This window comes from Oryza brachyantha, chromosome 11 (genome assembly GCF_000231095.2).
Source record: "Oryza brachyantha chromosome 11, ObraRS2, whole genome shotgun sequence".
In the NCBI taxonomy this organism is placed as follows: Eukaryota; Viridiplantae; Streptophyta; class Magnoliopsida; order Poales; family Poaceae; genus Oryza; species Oryza brachyantha.
The window spans coordinates 13,955,202-13,973,198 of record NC_023173.2 but is presented as its reverse complement, the minus strand read 5'-3'; the positions used below and the strand labels follow the sequence as shown (position 1 = coordinate 13,973,198).

The following is a 17,997-nucleotide window of genomic DNA, read 5'->3' as shown; positions in this document are numbered from 1 at the left end:
GCATGGGCCGTCTCCGCCGCGCGCTGAGCTCTGCCGCAAGGGCCGCCTCCGCCGCGCCGCCGAGTGCTGTCGTGCCCTCGAACTCCTCCGCATGTCAGCTCTGCACGCGTCGCTGAGCGCCAGCGCCACCGTGCCCTCGAACTCCGCCGTCGGGGACGTGGTCGTCGCTAGCCGTGGAGCGCCGCCGGCGGCAACCGGAGAGGGAGAGCGAGAGGAGACGGAGAGATAGAGAGAGAGGGGAGAGAAGAGAGATAAAGCAGCAGTAGCAGTAAAAGTAAAGGGTAAAGTTTTCATGGATCCACCTAGAGCCTCGTGTACTAGGACATAAGTGTCTAATGTGTACGTTGACATGTCTTTTTCGTTCGAGGGTACTCAATCGAGGAGGTTTGAATGTGCATGCCTTGAGGAGACACGAATAGGCGAAGAACTGATCAGTCGGTGATCACTGCGCAGCTGAGCAACTGTTGCGCGGCGGGCACGACGACAAGATGGATGGAGATGGAGTGGGCCCTATACAAAGGTGGCGTGTGGGAGAAGTCTTAGGCTCATATTGAGGGTGGGCCTGACCAACCCAACCCAGCCGGAGGCCTCGAGCCCGTCTTCTTTTTGTCGCCTTACAGAATCTCGACGTGGCTATTTATACCCGCATCGTCCTCGTCGTCTCCAATCTCCATTGAGCTCATCATTTTGGTTCACCGCGACGCCTCCTCCTCCTCCTTGCAACCGCCAACTCCACCCCGTGCTCTCCGGCCACCGAAGAAAGCTACTCCGGTGTGCCTCCCCTTCTCCTCAACACCTTCGACAGCGCAACGAGCGCACCGCACGCACCCTGGTCTGGTCACGCCTCTTCATCCTCTCGATCCCGATATCAACGATGAACTCGACACGGAGGACGCTGCAAAAACACAACACCAAGGGTAGCAGCGAGGGCGCTGAGCTCCCTGAGCGCCTGGTTGGCCAAAGGTGAGACATGGCGCCTAGCTGCCTACCAATGGCTAGCACCACTGCATCAGCAGCGATACGGCTCAACACGTGGGGAGGAGGCGCTGCTGCGTCATCTGTTGTCTAGGACAATAAGGTCTCTGCTGACATCATGGGGAGGATCTTCCCGGTTGGCAACGTGGGTGAGCTCGTCCTCGGCGGCAGTGCGGCTGAGGTGGTCGTCAGCAGCAGCGTGGCCGAGGTCATGGTCTCCGGGGGCAGCACGGCCGAGATCATTGTCTCCGGTGTTAGCGCGTCTGAGGTAATAGTCTCCAACGACATCGCGAGGACGATCTTCTTCATAGGCAATGTCGGAGAGATCATCGTCCCTGGTGGCAGCGCGAGCGAGCTCGTCCCCGGCGGCAGTGCGGCTGAGGTGGTCTTCAGCGGCAGCGCGACCGAGCTCATGGTCTCCGGGGGCAGCATGGCCGAGATCATCGTCTCCGGTGTCAGCGTGTGAGTTAATAGTCTCCGACGACATCGCGGGGAAGATCTTCACCACAGGCAATGTCGGAGAGATCATCGTCCGTAGCGACAGCATGGGCGAGCTCGCCCCCCGCGGCAGCGGGACCGAGGTGATGGTCTCAAGAGGCAGCACATCCGATGTCATCGTCTCCGGTGGCAGCATGGCCGAGGGAATCGTCTCCGATAGTAGCACAACCGAGCCTCGTATCCGATGGTATCACCACCGAGGTCGTCGTCGTTTCACAATTCGACATATTTTAATGCAAAATAATAAAACAACATGTATGACAATCATAGGAAATAATCTATGAGTATTAACAGAACATCTAATAGCATGCTTAATATGTAATAAGCACAAACAATCATTTGATCGTCATATAGCAATGAAACCATTGCTTAGAGGCAGTTTAAAGCTATGAACAGAATGAACAGGAACACATCTATGAACAGAATGAATAGGAGAATGGTATACCCTAAAAATAGCCCTCCGCTGGTGTTTGAGGCAGAACAACCACCGTTGGTGCTGTTCCTGTTCGCGTCGCCGTTGCCATCGTTGCCACCATCGCCATACGCACCATCTCCTCCGTGCGCGCCAATAACGTCACCGTGCGCGCCACCGGTTGACACGAGGAAGTTGTGCAGCGAGCAGTCGTACGAATGCACTCCCCAAAAACTTTAGCACCCCCTTACCCTTGCAGGTAATCTGGCGAATGGGGTTTTGCCAGAAGTCGTGAACCGGAGAGGATAGCAAAAGAATGGAGGTTCGCTTCTGGCCTCGGGAAGAAAGAGAGAAAAATTGAACTGAATCCCGTACCCCCGCTTTTCGTTACGTGATTATCGTGTAATTATTGCTGCGGACGTTACGGGAGGTGTCACACCCGGAGTTTTGTCCCAAGCCTAAATTTGTAAAAGAAATTCGTAAATAATAATTGGCTTAATTAACTCAGAAAAAATCCCTCTAAAAGAAATTAATTTAATTAAATCGAGGTTCACAAATCGATTAACTAGATTTAAACTCAAATTGAAGAAGTATAAAATTTGGTCAAGCAAATTAATTTAAAACTCGGCAAAAGTGGGGCTTTCCTTTTTTCCCTCCTTTTTCCTTTCCTTTTCCCTTCTTTCTCAAATTGGGCCGAAGTCCAATTTTCCTCCTCTCTCTTTTTCTTTTTCCCCTCTTCCTTCCCGGGCAGGCCCAGCCGAGCCGGCCTTCTCCTCGCTCGGCCGGCCCAGCCAAGCCGGCCACTCCCCTTCGCGCGCGCCCTCCTCCCTCCTTCCTGGGCCGCTACCTCGGCCCAGCGCGCCGCGTCCGCGCCCGCGAAGTCCGCCGCCACCTCCCTCCTCCCTTGCGCCGCTGACAGGTGGGCCCCGCCTGTCAGCGACTGAGCCCGGTCACTGGCCAAGTCCGCCTCCGCCCCGACTCCTTCGGACGCCGCGCCGCCACCGCAACGGCCGCCGCCGAGTCCGCCGCGTCGCCGACTCGGTCTCCAACTACCTCGCCGCCCTAGCCGTGCCACCCCCCTATAAAATCCCCTCCTCGCCACCGCGCTGCCGCTGTTTTCCCCTCCGCCCCCGAGCCGCCGCTGTGCCCCGCCGTTCGCTGCTGACGTGCGATCTCGCCCTCTGCCGCCCGTCGTCGCCGTCCAGCCGCGCCGTCGCCTCCGCCTCAACGTCGCCAACCCTCCTCCGGCCTTCATCGCCGCCGGTGGGCACCCCGCGCCCTTCGTCGCCTCTCCGTCCCCTTCGTCGCCGCACCTGCCCGTCTCGCCACCAGGTCCGTTTCCTCGCGTCGTCGCCGTTCGCCACCACGGAGCTGCGCCATCACACGTTCCCGATCCTCGCCGACTCGCCACCACCGTCGCCGTCGCCGGTGAGCGTCCCTACCTCACTCTCCTCCTCTCGCTCGTCCATGCCGTCACCGTCGGGCCACCCGCACCGTCGCCAGGCATCGTGCGCCGCCTCCTCGCCGTCGCCACAGGGTCGCCGTGCCGCCGCTGTCGACGCTCGCCGTGCCGCCGTTGCCGGCGCCCGCTTCCACCACCCGTGCGCCGTCGCCATCGCCCTGACACTGTGCGCCGCCGCCCATTGCCTTGCGCCGGCTGCCGCCGTCGCCGTCATTGCCCTCCGGTCGCCGGCCGATGCCGTCGCCCTCGCGCCGTTGGTCCTCGCCGTCGCCGCTCACTCGCCGTCGGCGCCGTCTTCCCCTCCCGGCCGAGGCCGCCTCCCCCTCCTCCTCTGCTTTGGGTCGCTGACGAGTGGGTCCTGCTCGTCAGCCGTCAGCCGCCCCTCTCGCCCCTCTCTCCTCCCCGCGGGTCTCGCGCGTCAGCCGGTCCCCTCCCTCTCTCCTCCCGGGCCCAGCTGTCAGCCCCTCCTCCCCTCTCTCCCTCATCGACAGGTGGACCCCACCTGTCAACCGTCAGCGCTTCCTCTCTCCTCGCTGACGTCAGCGGCCCCATTTATTGTGCAATAATTGATTTAGGACTTTCCTATTTAGTTAAAAACCCAGAAAACTTCTAAAATTCATAACTAATTCATCTAGTCTCCGTTTAGGCCCATTCAAATTTCATTAAATTCATAAAATTGTCAAGAATCCATTAAAAATACTTTCTTTTACTGTTGCAGTAGAGTTGGTGCCTGTTTTATTTATTTTTGTGCTTTGTCGCTTAGATTCGGACCCCACCGAAGAGCCGATTTACTTCGAGATCGTCGCCGAAGTACCCCAGGGGCCAGAGCAAGGCAAGTGGCACTCATCTTTGATCATATTGAACCCATTATTGCAAATTCCCCGCTTTATTTATTCAAATATGATTGTTTTAATTAAAGTATTTACTGTATGTATTTTTGGGTAATCCTTATTATTATGCCGTTGATTATCCAACTTTATTCATACTAGACCAAGGGTAACTTGATTAGAGTTAGACCTAGGTTAATACTTAGCCGTGTTTAGAACAAGTAGCTCATGGGATCACATTTAATCATACTTAGTTCTGAATAGCTGTAATAATGATTCATTACCCGGTTCGGGCTAATGTCAACTAAAATATTGCTAAAGGTGGGCTGTGGGGGCATGGTTTTAAGAGTCGCACCCATGGCAATTAAGGACCGGTTCACGGGAAACCCTGGAAGTAATTTAGTGCTAACCACATGCCGAAATGGGTAAGGTGGGATTTGACGTATGGCTTCGAACTATCTGACATACCAAGGCAAGGGTAGGCGTGATGGAGTATGGACGGGCAATCGTGGTGTAACGAAAGCCTCTGCTGCTTCCGAATCTACCAAGGCATAAGAGGGGACTGCCCGACTTGGTGTAAAGGAGGGGGTAAAACCTGAAGTGCGGTGCGATTAAATAGGGAGGGTTATGTGACGGGTCCTATCACGGTCTCCTTTTCGGTATGCCATGTTGGTATGTCGGCGCGCGTTCAAGTGTAGTGGAGTCGTGTCTTGTGGGTACAGTAGTACATCTCTGATCAGAGTATAACCTATTCGAATAGGCGTGCCCACGGTTAAGGGCGAACTACCAGCTTCACTGTGATTAGTGAACCTTTAATAACTTTGGTAAACTGGTTTTCACTTGGGACTACTGCAATGTGGTGTAACGTTGAGTAGTGGTTGGGCCTGTTACAACGTGGTGTAACATTGGACAGTGTTGTGTTATTTTACAACTGTTATTTACTTATCCTTTAATGTATTTAATTACCTTTATTCGGTTTATTCTCTGTTATTTATTTAAGTGCTGCTTTATTGCAACTAACCCTAAGCCTGTTCTTGATGATCCTTATGCATCATGTATTAACCTCTTTTCCGTGTTACTTGTTGAGTACAGTGGTTTGTACTCAGCCTTGCTCAATTTTCCCCTCCAGAGCTAGAAGTTGAGTCCGATGGAGGTGACTCTCAGGAGTAAGCTGGTCTACCGTTGAAGCTTTGCCTGTGGACTGGAGCCGTACCCGCTGGAGCTAGTCTACCTTTCTTTCCGCTGCATTTTCGTTAGAATAAGTGTTACTTTTAGTTGTTTCTAAGAACGATGGTTATGTAATCAACATTGTCTTTTTGTGTACCCTGTCTGGTCCTGGATAGGGATTTTAATACACAATTAAGTTCAGAAATTCGTGTGAGGAATTTCTGGGCGTGACAGAAGGCAATCACGAAAATTCGATTTTCTTTTCCTTAAATTCACTACCATTGCAAAATGGGAAGGCAACAACGGCGGTGGTGGCCCGCCTCACCCACGCCCACGCCTCGGTCGGCCGACTCGGCTCGGCCCGGCGTTCACGCGCGTGTGGCAGTCCGCCCTCTATCTTAACTTGTCAACAAGAAGTCTCCAATAACTTCCTATTTAAGTTGAGATACTCCAATTAAAATCTCCAAGGTGGTATTATTGGCTCTACCATTTACTGTGGGCTAATAGTATTTTAATTAAACTTAATTGGGTCTAGCCCATTTATTCAACAATCGTCTCCGACAACAACATGGTTGTGATCGTTCCCGATGTCAATGTCGACCCCAAGGTTGTAGTCCCCGACACCAACGTGGGCGTGATCATCTCCAATGTCAATGTCGAGCCACCGGATGAAGACACATACAACTTCATGCGAGCTCAACCTTGTTTTTGATCTACTTCAGCTTGTTCGGAGCGCTAGGATGTAAATACGTTAGAATAACTGGGAAAGATGATGCATATTTCATATAAGGATGAGGCTGCAAAATGTAACAAGAAGTATACTCTCTGTCTGATTTGTTTCATAGCAGATTATGGCAAAAGTAAAGTTCGCCCAAGACATATAGAGAATGATAAGTTAATAATCTTTTTTACTCATTTCATGAAAATTATGCTTGACTGTTATGTCACTAACTTTGATTCTTTGCAGATGGAGCAACATTGCCGTGCGTGTCACGGTGGAACAAGCTTCATGTGGTCCGTTAAGTGCTGTTCTTTTATCTGCATTCTTTTCCATGTATAGAGAAGGAGAGAAATAAAAGTAAATGGTTAGATAAGTACAATATATTTTTATCTGCATTCTTTTCCATGTATTCTCACTATGTAGCATCTGTCCAATGATATGAGATTATTATCAGATGTTTGATTACTTAATTAATAGTGTTATCGCTATTATACTTGGGTTGTTAATTATCTATGCTGATCATCTTAGTAAGCCTCGAAGAACACAAGACCAACAAGGCAGTGCAAAGTGAAGCCTTACTATATTTTCAGTCATTTTTTCAGACTAAATTGGGAACAGACTAAAACATTTCAGGCTCACTTATTAAACCATTATCAAGTCTGAAATAAAATTGCCGATGCTTAAAGTTCAAACTATAAGGTTAGATTACTCTACAATTAGCTAGATTAGATTACTCTACTATTTATAGGCCACCATCCAACATATTGGATGGCTAGGTTAAATTACTCCAATTAGCTAGATTGTTCTAGACCTTGTCTTTTAAGCATGCAATCTACATATACATACTATATTTTTATAGATATTTTCATAGTTTTCTAGCTATTACTTGATCTTTGCTTCATGCTTAGCCATGCAAGAGTTGGCTAGAAGTTTCAAGATATAAACTACCTTATCAACCATGCATGAGTGATCTAGAAGCTTCAAGAGATGCATTAGGCTCTTAGTTATTCATGAGTTAGGTAGAACCTTCTAGAAATGCTTTAGCCTCTTAGTCATTCACGAGTTCTCAAGAATATTCAAGAAAATGAATTAGCTTCAACACATACAAAAACGCGTGAGCAAGACAAAGTTTTCCTTGATCCACCACGCGTTGCACCGACTGGACTCTCTACTTTGGTAGCGTGCGGATGAGGCTGACGCTATGCGCAGTGGAGGTGGCCATGGCCGCAGATGGCCCAATGTTACTAGCATTAGAGGGGCGGTGACCAAATCATGAAACACTACCACCTTCGCCGTCGTCACCGACGTCCTGCACTACCATCAGGTCGTTGGTTAAGTTGAGGTTCACTGGTCACTTGGTCCAAAGCACGGTGGCGAGCACCGGATGCTAGTACTTAACTAGGAAGAAGCAGGCATTGCGCCTAGCAAAGGCGATGATGTCAACGCCACAGACGACACCGGAGCGGATCCTCTCGACCTCTACCTAGCTTGGCTGTGTCGATCACCTCAAAGCTACGGAGGCTGGGGAAGTTGGGCAGTCTGAGCTTCCCCTGCTGTGGATTAGCCGGAGCTCGGGCAAGGATGAGCACGGAGGCAGGCATGGCGACGAAGGCGGCCGCAACAGGCAGAGCACGGACTTGGCGGAGGAGGCAGCAGCGGCAGGCGGAGCACGGAGGTGAGCACGGCGGTGAAGGCGGTTGTGGAGGACGGAGCACAGACGCAATGGGCAATGCACGGGGCGGCGGAGTCGGCCACTGCCTCGTTGCCGACGATGTCTTCGGCAAGAGCGCGACAACCTCAATCTAGTGCTCTCCTCTCCACTCCCCCTACGGGCCCATCTGTGTGTTGTCAGTTGCTTTTCTTGACAAGGATATGGTGACCTGCAGAAGGCACAAGCTCTCTGATGAAACCACTCTACCTCACGTTCTCTCACCTCCACATCAGCATTGTCCCTACGTGACGAGCTAGAGCTACTCGCCACATAGGAGCATTGTTCATACCCTGAGACCGGCAATGGGGAGGTTACTGCCACGCTCGGGGCTTCCTCTCGAGGGTTCATCCTTCCATGACCGGCGTGGTGGAGTAGCCTAGACAACCTCTCATATGTAGGTCGAGTTTGTTCGTCGTTCATCCCATCTTTAGCTTTTGGTTATGTTTGTAAGTCAAATTTAAATTTTAAAATTTTAATTTACAGTTGATTTTGAGGTTTTTCATTGTATATGTTTATCAGCATTAGCTTTGAGACCGCTATGAACACGTATATAAAAGTTTTATTTACAAATATATGATTTGTCTTTTTCATTCAAAAAGCAAAAAGATGACCCGAGCCATCGGATTATTGTAGTTTATATGTCGTTGACTTTTGGATCTATGTTTGATCGTTATTATCAGCACCCACTTAGAGCATCATCGCCGCATCTTCTTTCTAGTAGCTATTGTGGCCGCTCTAGTTCAGTGGCTTGGCTACCTTGTTATCAACATCTTTGATTTCGGCTACACCAGCCACGACTAGTCTATGCATGGCTACCTCAACCATGGCTTTATCACCCTATTTACTTTGGATACATCAAAGCTCTTTACTTTGGATACATCGACTAGGGTATAAAGAGCTATTATTGTTGAGTATTTCTGTTATTTCTTCTCCGGTGTAAACATAAACGTTGTTCTATGTAGGTGTTAGAGATACATGGTAACTATAGTTATATTAGGATATTCGATAACAGTCCAATATCTACCGGCCCATAGGCTTGATGAAATCGTCCAATTTACGCAATACATTTTTCTGCCTATACTGTCCAACAATAAAATTAATCTAAAAACAATATTGTCTAAAAAAACAAAGGTAAAGAAAACATGATAATAGTAAACCATGTATATTTTACGCGCATATTTTCTAAACTCCTAAATTGTGTGTTTTGTGAAAAATATTTCTGTGCAAAAATCCTGATGTGATCTTTCTACAATAAATTTTCAACTTTACACTAGTTAAGTCATTCAACGATACACTTAAATAGTTATCGCAAAAATTCGATGGTCCTTCGATTTTTCAACGAGGTTGGCAAATTGACGAGAAAAAGAAAAAGAAAGTAATGGTACATTAGGAACTGCAAACGACGAGATGGAGCACCGAATATATCTCGCCGAGTAGGGCTAAGCGGGAGTTGGCATAACAGAGGTGGCAGCACTAGGGATTCGGGCATGGGAGTTGAGAGGCGGTGTCAAGTAGATTGGTGGCAGCACTAGGGATTTCAGCGCTAGCATGATTGGTGCTGACAACCTCGGTCCAATGGCCACTAACAAGAAAGGGGCATACACCAATCTACTTGACACCGTGAATCTATTTGCAAATAACTTATTTTAAAAATAGATTCTCAATGCCAAGAATTAATTTGCAATATAAGTTATTTTATTTTTGACTTTTTTGAGGGCGTATGTATAAATAAGATTATTTATAACTAGGTCCTTGCTACTAACCTCTTTGACATTGATCATCTCACGTCAATGATTGGTGCCACGAAGGCTAATGATGTCGACGCTAGTATTGTTGGCGCCGAGATATTAGATCTAGCGACGAGAAAACATTTCAATTTCTAGACTAAGTTTTTTTAAGGGTCTATTGGTAAAATAAGTTTTCGAAAAAGATCGCTAGGTGAAAAAATTCATGGCATTTCGTGCACTACATAAAAACGGATTCTGCTGACGAGATAGACCGATTTGGTAAGTTAACTTACTTTTTTTTCCGTGCGCACGCTTCTCGAACTGCTAAACTATATATTTTTTACAAAAAATTTCTATAGGAAAATTATTTTAAAAAATCATATTAATTTATTATATATATTTTTTAATAAATAATAATTAAATAATCATGTACTAATTTATTATATTACGTTTTTCCAAGTCGGATAAATTAACTTATCCACTTCTCGCCGAACACGGCCATAGAGATGATAGGCCATAGAGATGATAGGCGGCGAGGGCAGCGCGCGGCGCGAAGAATTGGCCCCGGCGAGCAGAGCGTGGAGGGAGCAGCGGCACAGGCGCGCGCATAGGGAGGCGGCGTCGGCGACGGACCGTGCGGCGCCCATGGTTTTTCGTGTAGTCTTTTCTGTCGCCCATTCCCGCAGAGTTGCAACACTGACCGTCGGATCGGCTCGTCACACCCCATTTGCCCTCCAAACTTTCCCAAGTCCGAAACCCCTTCCCCTCCCTTCTGCTCTCCCGCCGCCGCCGCCGCCGCCGCCGAGCGAGCATGCCGAGCGCATTCCACTCCCTCCTCCGCCCGACCAAACGCAAGCCCAAACCAAGTCGTCGCCGCGGCAGCAAACTGCCCTGCAAGACCACCAAGTCGAAGTCCAACGCCGACGGCGCCGCCGGGGAGGCCACCTCCTTCCGCCTGAAGAGCTCCGTGCGCGCGGATCCCGGGGGGGAAGGGAGCGGCCGCCGAGCGGGAGGATGCCTCGTGCAGCCGCTCGGCAACCTCCTCCTCGCCGGCGGCGGCGGCGGCGGGGCGGGGGGCAGCAACCTCCGTGACGCGGGGCTCGGCGCGCTCCGCCCGCTCCCCGACGACGTCCTCCTCGACGTGCTCGGCCTCCTGGCCGCGCGCGACCTCGCCAGGCTCTCCGCGGCGTCCAGGGCGCTCTACGTCTTCGCCTCCCACGACCCTCTCTGGCGGGCTCTCGTCCTCGACGAGCTCGGCGGGGACTTCGCCTTCTCCACCTCGTGGCGCGCCACCTACATCGCCGCCGCGTCGGGGGCCCCCGCCCCGCGCGGCCTCGAGATCAAGGGCTTCTACTCCGACTACCTCTTCCAGAGCTGGCTCTGCGCCAACATGGAGATGCGGCCCGAGTGGCTCCACCGGGACACCATCGAGCGCCGCCGCGGCATGTCCGTCGAGCAATTCGTCTCAGAATTCGAGGAGCCCAACCGGCCGGTGCTCCTGGAGGGGTGCCTCGAGAGCTGGCCGGCATTGCAGAAATGGACTAGGAAGCACTTGCTAAATGTCTCGGATGGTCAGAAGTTCGCCGTCGGGCCGGTGAGCATGACGCTGGATGGCTACTTCCAGTACGCTGACAATGTGCAGGAGGAGAGGCCACTGTACCTTTTCGATGCGAAATTCACCGAGAAGGTGCCGGAGATGGGGAGGGACTATGAGGTGCCGGTGTATTTCCGCGAGGACCTATTTGGGGTGCTTGGGGAGGAAAGGCCGGACCACCGATGGGTTATCATTGGACCGGCAGGGTCAGGCTCATCGTTTCATGTGGATCCGAACTCGACATCGGCGTGGAATGCTGTGATCAAGGGAGCCAAGAAGTGGGTGATGTTCCCACCAGAGGTGGTGCCGCCAGGAGTCCACCCAAGCGCGGATGGGGCAGAAGTCACTAGTCCCGTATCTATCATGGAATGGTTCATGAATTTTTATGGGGCATGTAAGAACTGGGAAAAGAGGCCTGTTGAGTGCATATGCCGCACTGGGGAGATTGTCTTTGTGCCTAATGGATGGTGGCATCTGGTGATCAATCTGGAGGAATCAATTGCGATTACTCAGAATTATGTGAGCAGGTTAGAGTTCACATCTCATGTGCCAACGTTGTTTTTTGTTATTTCACTAGATATGTGACTTTCTTATGACACATTAAGCAACCATCACAAAATGCTCCTTTATGGCCTTCTGTGGTAATGAACATAAAATGGTGCATCACCATGCCAGTAATAACTAAGTGTATAAAACAAACTAGAATCTCCAGTACAAATTCAAAAACTAAAATCCAATGTTCTAGGCTTGATGCTTTTAAGCATATGTTCATTCACAAACAGTAAGTAATGTAAATTGTCTTGTCAGGTTCTAAAACTATTTGAAGTCAACAAAGGCTTATTTCTGTACTTTACAAATGATGCCCTCTTCACTCATTGAGTCAAAATTGACTCTGCGTTTAAGCTTCTTAGGAGCAGAAATTAACAAAAGCCGTAGCTGGGTTCTCCTGATGAGCCAGGTGCTAATGGGTGTATCGTGTAGTGTCAACGAAGTTCCCTCCTGATTATCCTCGTTTCGACTGAAAGAAGGCATGTGTCATGAGGGTGTTCTCATTTCAATCTGGGTTGCTGTATAGCTTTGATGTGGATTCCTCTTGAATCTTGTTTAATTGCCGATCTTGATGTGTCATTATTCCATATAATCTGATATTCAGCCGTTGTCTAATCCTGTTACATCTTTATGAATGACTTGCTGTCTCCGTTTTTTTTTCTTTATGAAATATTCAGGAGGAATCTGTTGAATGTTCTTGACTTTCTCAAGAGACCCAATGCAAGTGAACTTGTATCAGGGACTACAGACAGGGTAAACCTGCACGACAAGTTCCGCAACGCCATTGATAAAACTTATCCTGGGATGATTAAACAACTTGAACTTGAAGCCCAACAGAAGGTTGCTGCTCGCAAGAAGAAAGTCTCATTCTGGGAGTCCGCTGTGGATGCCAAGACTGGAGGATTCAAGTTCTCTTTCTGAATTTTTCGAGCTGCTAGGTCTGTCAGTTTGATACGTGATCGCTGTTCTTGGTGAAAATTCGATTGCCATTCTATTTAAATGATCAATCACATACGATTTCCTGTCAGAATTCAGGTTCATGAGCCTCTGCTTAATTTGACTGGTTTGTACCATCCTAAATTTTGGAAGAATGTAGTGTACATTTATTTCATTGTTGTTGTAACATGTGTCTTGTTTGTACCATCCTAAATTTTGGAAGAATGTAGTCTCGGACATTTATTTCATTGTTGTTGTTGCAACATGTAACTTTGCACAATAATAAATTTCTCAATGACCATTTTATTCTGGCTTGCAAAATACGATTTTGTAATCAAGTAGCTGTTGGCTCTAAACATCTTGTAAAGTTGAGTAGTCGTATGGGTACATCCTTTTGCTGGCGCCTTGGCGCCAGCTAAAGCATTTATGTGTCATCTTGCTGAAGCAAACTGTATCATGATTTATGATCACAATGAATTCGCATTACAAATGGCATGTAGAGCTTTAAGCCCCAGACTACAGACATCTCATACACCTCGTTTGTTCGATTAAACAACCAAATCTTTGCTGAAATACCTATCATTTTTAAATGCTGACAACCTCAGTAATCAGTACTATGTTTCAACTCAATACTGTAGCATGTTTAGACCAATTACAGAGGTATATTTCTTTACCTCAAATCCAGCCTTTTTACTTTGTGTCACTGTTTGGCTTTTTGCGGGTAAAGAGTCGAACGGCATATTTACAAATAAAAAATAATTTACGAAAAAAACTTTTATATGTGTGTTCTTAATGATCTAAAAACAAATGTTGAAAAATAAACTACGATGAAAAAACACCAAAATTAACCTTAAATGTTAGGTTGGAAATTTACGATGAGGCAGTTAGTCTAATTTGCTTCATAAAATTAGGACGAAAGCCCATCTATCTTCGGAAGATTGCAGTTGTATCTGACTTGCATTACTGCAAGACTTGCATTATATACAGCTACGGGTGTAGTACTCTCAATTGTCAATATACAACATGGGCATACATGAGACAGTAGGTTGTAGTCACATGTGTAAAGGCTCTGAAGTACATATTTGCATATATTAGCCGTGACGCCTGTTGCTTCCAAGAACAATTGAAACCTGTACGGTTTTTCCATGAAGCTTCAGCCTGTCAGGGATCATCACTGCTGCTGAAAATCCAACTTTCTGACCCCTAGAGGGCAAAAACTGCTGCCTGGTCCATGTATGGGTCACCAAAACAAACATATGCAGTAACCATGACATCTGCAAGAAGGCGCTCTTCTGTAGTCATAAAATCAATCGCCGTCTGGTCAACCAATCTTTATCCGTACCATTCTATGCAAGTGTTCTAAACCATCTGAGGAGTCCAAGAAGACCAGCATCTAGTACAGGAGATCTTTGTTCTAGTCCTGGATGAGGATCAAAGCAATCAAATGCAATATCAGCTAATGTTCATCGTGAGAAATCTGCCCTAACATAAATAAAGCTTCCGATTCAGGAAACCCAGTTCATCTTAGGTGATGCTGGATTGCTGGTACAACCTGAACTTACCAATATCAGCTGCAACTCGATGAGCACACATGATCCCTGAAAATGCCACAGCAATTACACCTTGCCCCGGAAAACAGCTGTCGCCAACACAGTACAGGCCGTCTATTGACTGTAAAATATTAGTCAAATTTCAGTCCAACAAGGTTTCAGCACGACAAGGTTATCAGTAAATTAAGTAAACAATGCACATTAACTTACAGTAGTATTAAAAGGCATTGCTAGCAATCCCTTTGGTTTGCCCCGTGGCATGGGTCCATATGTACCATCATTTCGGGCAAGAAATCTTCGATGTGTTTTTGGTGAACCTACCTGACAACACCAAATGTTCAAAAAAAAAAAAAAACCCAAACCGTATTAGTACTAGAAATCAAAACTAGCTTCATTACAGATTTTTGGCTGCTAGCAGCATTTTAAGGTTAAACAAAAATTAGTCAAGATCCAAGTGCTGAAAAGAACATAGTCTAAGATCCTGACATGGAAGAAAGAACCTACTTCCTTGAGTACTATTGCATCCTGGAGACCAGGAAACAGCTTCTTTTCAAGCCTTTTTATTATCTCACTTGCCATAAGCTCCTTTTTCTTCTCATAATCCTTCCTAGACAGACCCTGTGGTGGATATTAGGAATAAATAACATAATGAAATAAGTACATTGGTACAAAATGGCTTGGTTGCTCATGACTACAGAAAGAACACAGTCCATACTTCCCAATCTTCTATGCCTGCAGTCGTAAAAATATGAAGTATATGATGTCCTTCAGGAGCCAAGGATGGGTCAAGCACTGTAGGGATACTTAAAAATATGCTTCCATAAGACTTCTCCAAATTAGCCCAGTCATCCTGCCAATTGTATGCAGAATTAAGTTATTATGGACTAAACCACTCATATCGATTTACATTTAGTGTACCAACTGCCTGTGTATGACATACCCAGCAGTGAAAAAACTAGTACCTACCTCAAGCACAAAATGGTGGCAATCAGTATCAGCAGGCAAAACTGAGGCTTTGACACCCATATGGATGGAAAGAAATGACGATGCTTTAACATAATTCTTTTGGAAGTTTTTCTCCTCTTCTGGAAGCTCTTCAACCTTCAGGAGTTTACCTTTGAGTAGAAGTAATTGTTATTTTTATGGATAAGCACAAGTAGTAGTTATGGTTACTCAAGAACATAGTTAAATTATCAACTTTGAGCAAAGGTTGTGGTAGATGAAAATATTGTAACAAATGAAACTCAACAAGCTAGTAGCATGAAATTTTCAAATAAAAATAGATGTGTGGAATTACCAAATGTATCCCATCTGGTGGCATTTGATATAACTGTTTTAGCAAAGAATTCCTTCCCATTTGATAACCTGACTCCAACCTGTAGTAATGAAAAATGCTCAGGTAACAAGATGATAATAGCTACATATATTTAGTCTCAGTAAGTTGAACTTACAGCTTTGCCATTTTCTAAAATAACATTGGTCACATTAGCCTTGTAGCATATTTCACTGCCTTTGTCAACAAGTCCATCTGCCAAGGACATAGCAATACCACCAACGCCACCAACAGGATAGTTAATTCCCCCGAAGTGCCTATCGCACAAGACCTGTTATTTTCCCCTTGAGACAACAGAAATTTAAAAGAACCAAAAACAAAATTCTATGAGCAACGCATTCCACTTACCATGCTTGCATTGATCATGGGCGTTTGCAAGGCATTGACTGTGCTCACAATAAAGCACTGCAAACAAAGTTAAGCTAGACTTAACAGAAATCACATGGTTGATGAAACAAAGTTTGAACAAGTGACTAAACTCACAAATATCTCACACCTCAGCATCTATGAAGGAGAGTAATTGCTGATCTTTTATGAACTTGCGAGCAATATCCCCAGCATTTTGTGGCAGATAATAAGCTGCAAGAGAGATCAACTCATGATTTTCATTGCATCAAGTCAACCAGTCTGACTAAGGCCACGTTCGGCATTGAGGAAGAGTAGGGTAAGTCGCGTGAAAAACATAGTAATAGATTAGTACATGATTAATTGATTATTAATTATAAAAAATATAAATTAAAATAACATAATTTTTAAAGCAACTTTTCTATAGAAGATTTTTGCAAAAAATACACCGTTTAGTAGTTTGGTAAGTGTGCGCATGAAAAACGAGGGATTTGGAGTAACTAAGGGCTTTTGCCGAACGTAGCCTAAGCAGTAAATATGATATAATGGTCAACCTTTCCTCAATCATCCTTTCATTGTTTTTCTTTTGGGTGGGATTGTATTCGATTTAGTTGGAGTTTGCTAATTTATAAAATAGTTTCTCCACATGGAAAACAAAGGGTCACAAGTTATTGTAGAGGAATATGTGGATGTAGTTTTCATACCAAGAGTCAAACATTCCAGAGGCTTCTGAAAAAACTGCCCAAAAAGGTATAGGGGCTCCTCAAGGGACTTCAGCTCCAAAGAATTTAACGAATTGAAGATCTGCTCACATACAAAAAAAAAAGCATGATATTGAAAAATACAACAATGTGAAAACAGTAGATAAGAGTAGAGAATGAACGTGGTACCTTCCAACATGTGCCATAGAATTTCAGAATTCCTTCCTTCTCATGAGGAAATTTGTTAACCAGCTCTGCGATGAAGTCATCATACTCTCTATGCACAAGAACAGAGAGATCACCTGGCAGGTGGAAATGAACTGTAGAAGGGTCCGGTATAACTTCCATCTTATGCCCAACAGCTTCTAGTGCTTGTGTGATCAAATTCAAGTTCCCCTGGATGACAAACACATGTCATACGCACGATAAAATCAACACTCACAGATAGACACGCATTATCGGTCAGTAGTCTACCCACACATGCCAATCTCTCAGAAACATTGCCCAGTCATCCAGGCATGAGGCATGCCCACTTCCAGTCTACAATTATAAGTTGACATTTGTAGCTGCGAATCTCGCCATGAATGCAACATTCCACTCCAAATAAGGTAAAGTACCAATCAGGGCATTATGAAGCATAAATGCACATGAACAACATTAACTTTCTCATCATCTAGCCACCCACCAACCATAATATTCCCAACTTTCCCTTCCCCAATTCGGCAATTCCCACTGTCCTCGACAAGACCTCCCTCGGCAATCACTCACAATCAAATTCGCCAGCGCACAATCACCCAGAATCTAGCCACGGGAAACAATCATCTCATTCTAATCTCACCCAATCCACCCACAAACTGTACTCACTCACAAGTCGGCTGCCCTCACCTTGTCTGAGAAGCCGAACATGACGGAGGAGCCGACGTCGAACGTGAACCCGTCGCGGCGGTAGTACCCGGAGCTTCCCCCGGGGATGACGTACTTCTCCAGCACCAGCACCCGCGCCCCCTTCGCCGCCAGCTGCGTTGCCGCCACCAGCCCGCCGATCCCCGACCCCACCACGATCGCGTCGTACCCACCCCCACGCCCACTCCCACCCTCCACCGCCGGCCTCTCCGACGCCACCGCCGCGCTGCTCACGCCGCGCCGCCGGAACCGGGGCCCTCGTTGCAGGGCGGGCCCACAGGGGCGGGCCGCTCCTCCGGCGGCAGAGGGGTGGAGGAGCGGCGGCGCGAGGGGGCGCGCGGCGGCGGGGAGGAGGAGGAGCGGCATGGCTGGCCGGCCGGGGGAGCGGGGGCGGGAGCTCGAGAGGGGAGGCGGGCGTCTTATAGGAAGTTGGGGGAGAGAGGAGAATCTCGCGGGAGGGGGATTCCGAGCGGGGAGTAGGGAGGAGACGACGAGGGGCGGGAGGGAGGGAGGGAAGGCGAGGGGCGGATGAGGCGAAGCGGGAGTGGCCTGGCCGCCGGCTGCTGCACTGGTGGTGGGCCCGCCA

General features: G+C 47.6%; 2 protein-coding genes across 2 annotated transcripts; one reads left to right on the top strand and one right to left on the bottom strand.

The window, feature by feature from the left end:
- Positions 1 to 10,013: 10,013 nt before the first annotated feature.
- On the top strand, positions 10,014 to 12,890 carry LOC102700006 (F-box protein At5g06550). The gene is made up of 2 exons (XM_015842212.2): positions 10,014 to 11,621; positions 12,321 to 12,890. The coding sequence occupies exons 1-2, from the start codon at positions 10,312 to 10,314 to the stop codon at positions 12,562 to 12,564; spliced, it is 1,554 nt and encodes a 517-aa protein (XP_015697698.2). The 5' UTR covers positions 10,014 to 10,311; the 3' UTR covers positions 12,565 to 12,890.
- Positions 12,891 to 13,433: 543 nt separating this feature from the next.
- Positions 13,434 to 17,777, bottom strand: LOC102699732 (prolycopene isomerase, chloroplastic). The gene is made up of 13 exons (XM_006663476.3): positions 17,394 to 17,777; positions 16,698 to 16,904; positions 16,512 to 16,611; positions 15,959 to 16,041; positions 15,811 to 15,867; positions 15,581 to 15,733; positions 15,427 to 15,505; positions 15,096 to 15,244; positions 14,845 to 14,979; positions 14,634 to 14,747; positions 14,340 to 14,450; positions 14,142 to 14,250; positions 13,434 to 13,999 (listed from the first exon to the last, which is right to left on the bottom strand). The coding sequence occupies exons 1-13, from the start codon at positions 17,775 to 17,777 to the stop codon at positions 13,926 to 13,928; spliced, it is 1,755 nt and encodes a 584-aa protein (XP_006663539.2). The 3' UTR covers positions 13,434 to 13,925.
- Positions 17,778 to 17,997: the final 220 nt, after the last annotated feature.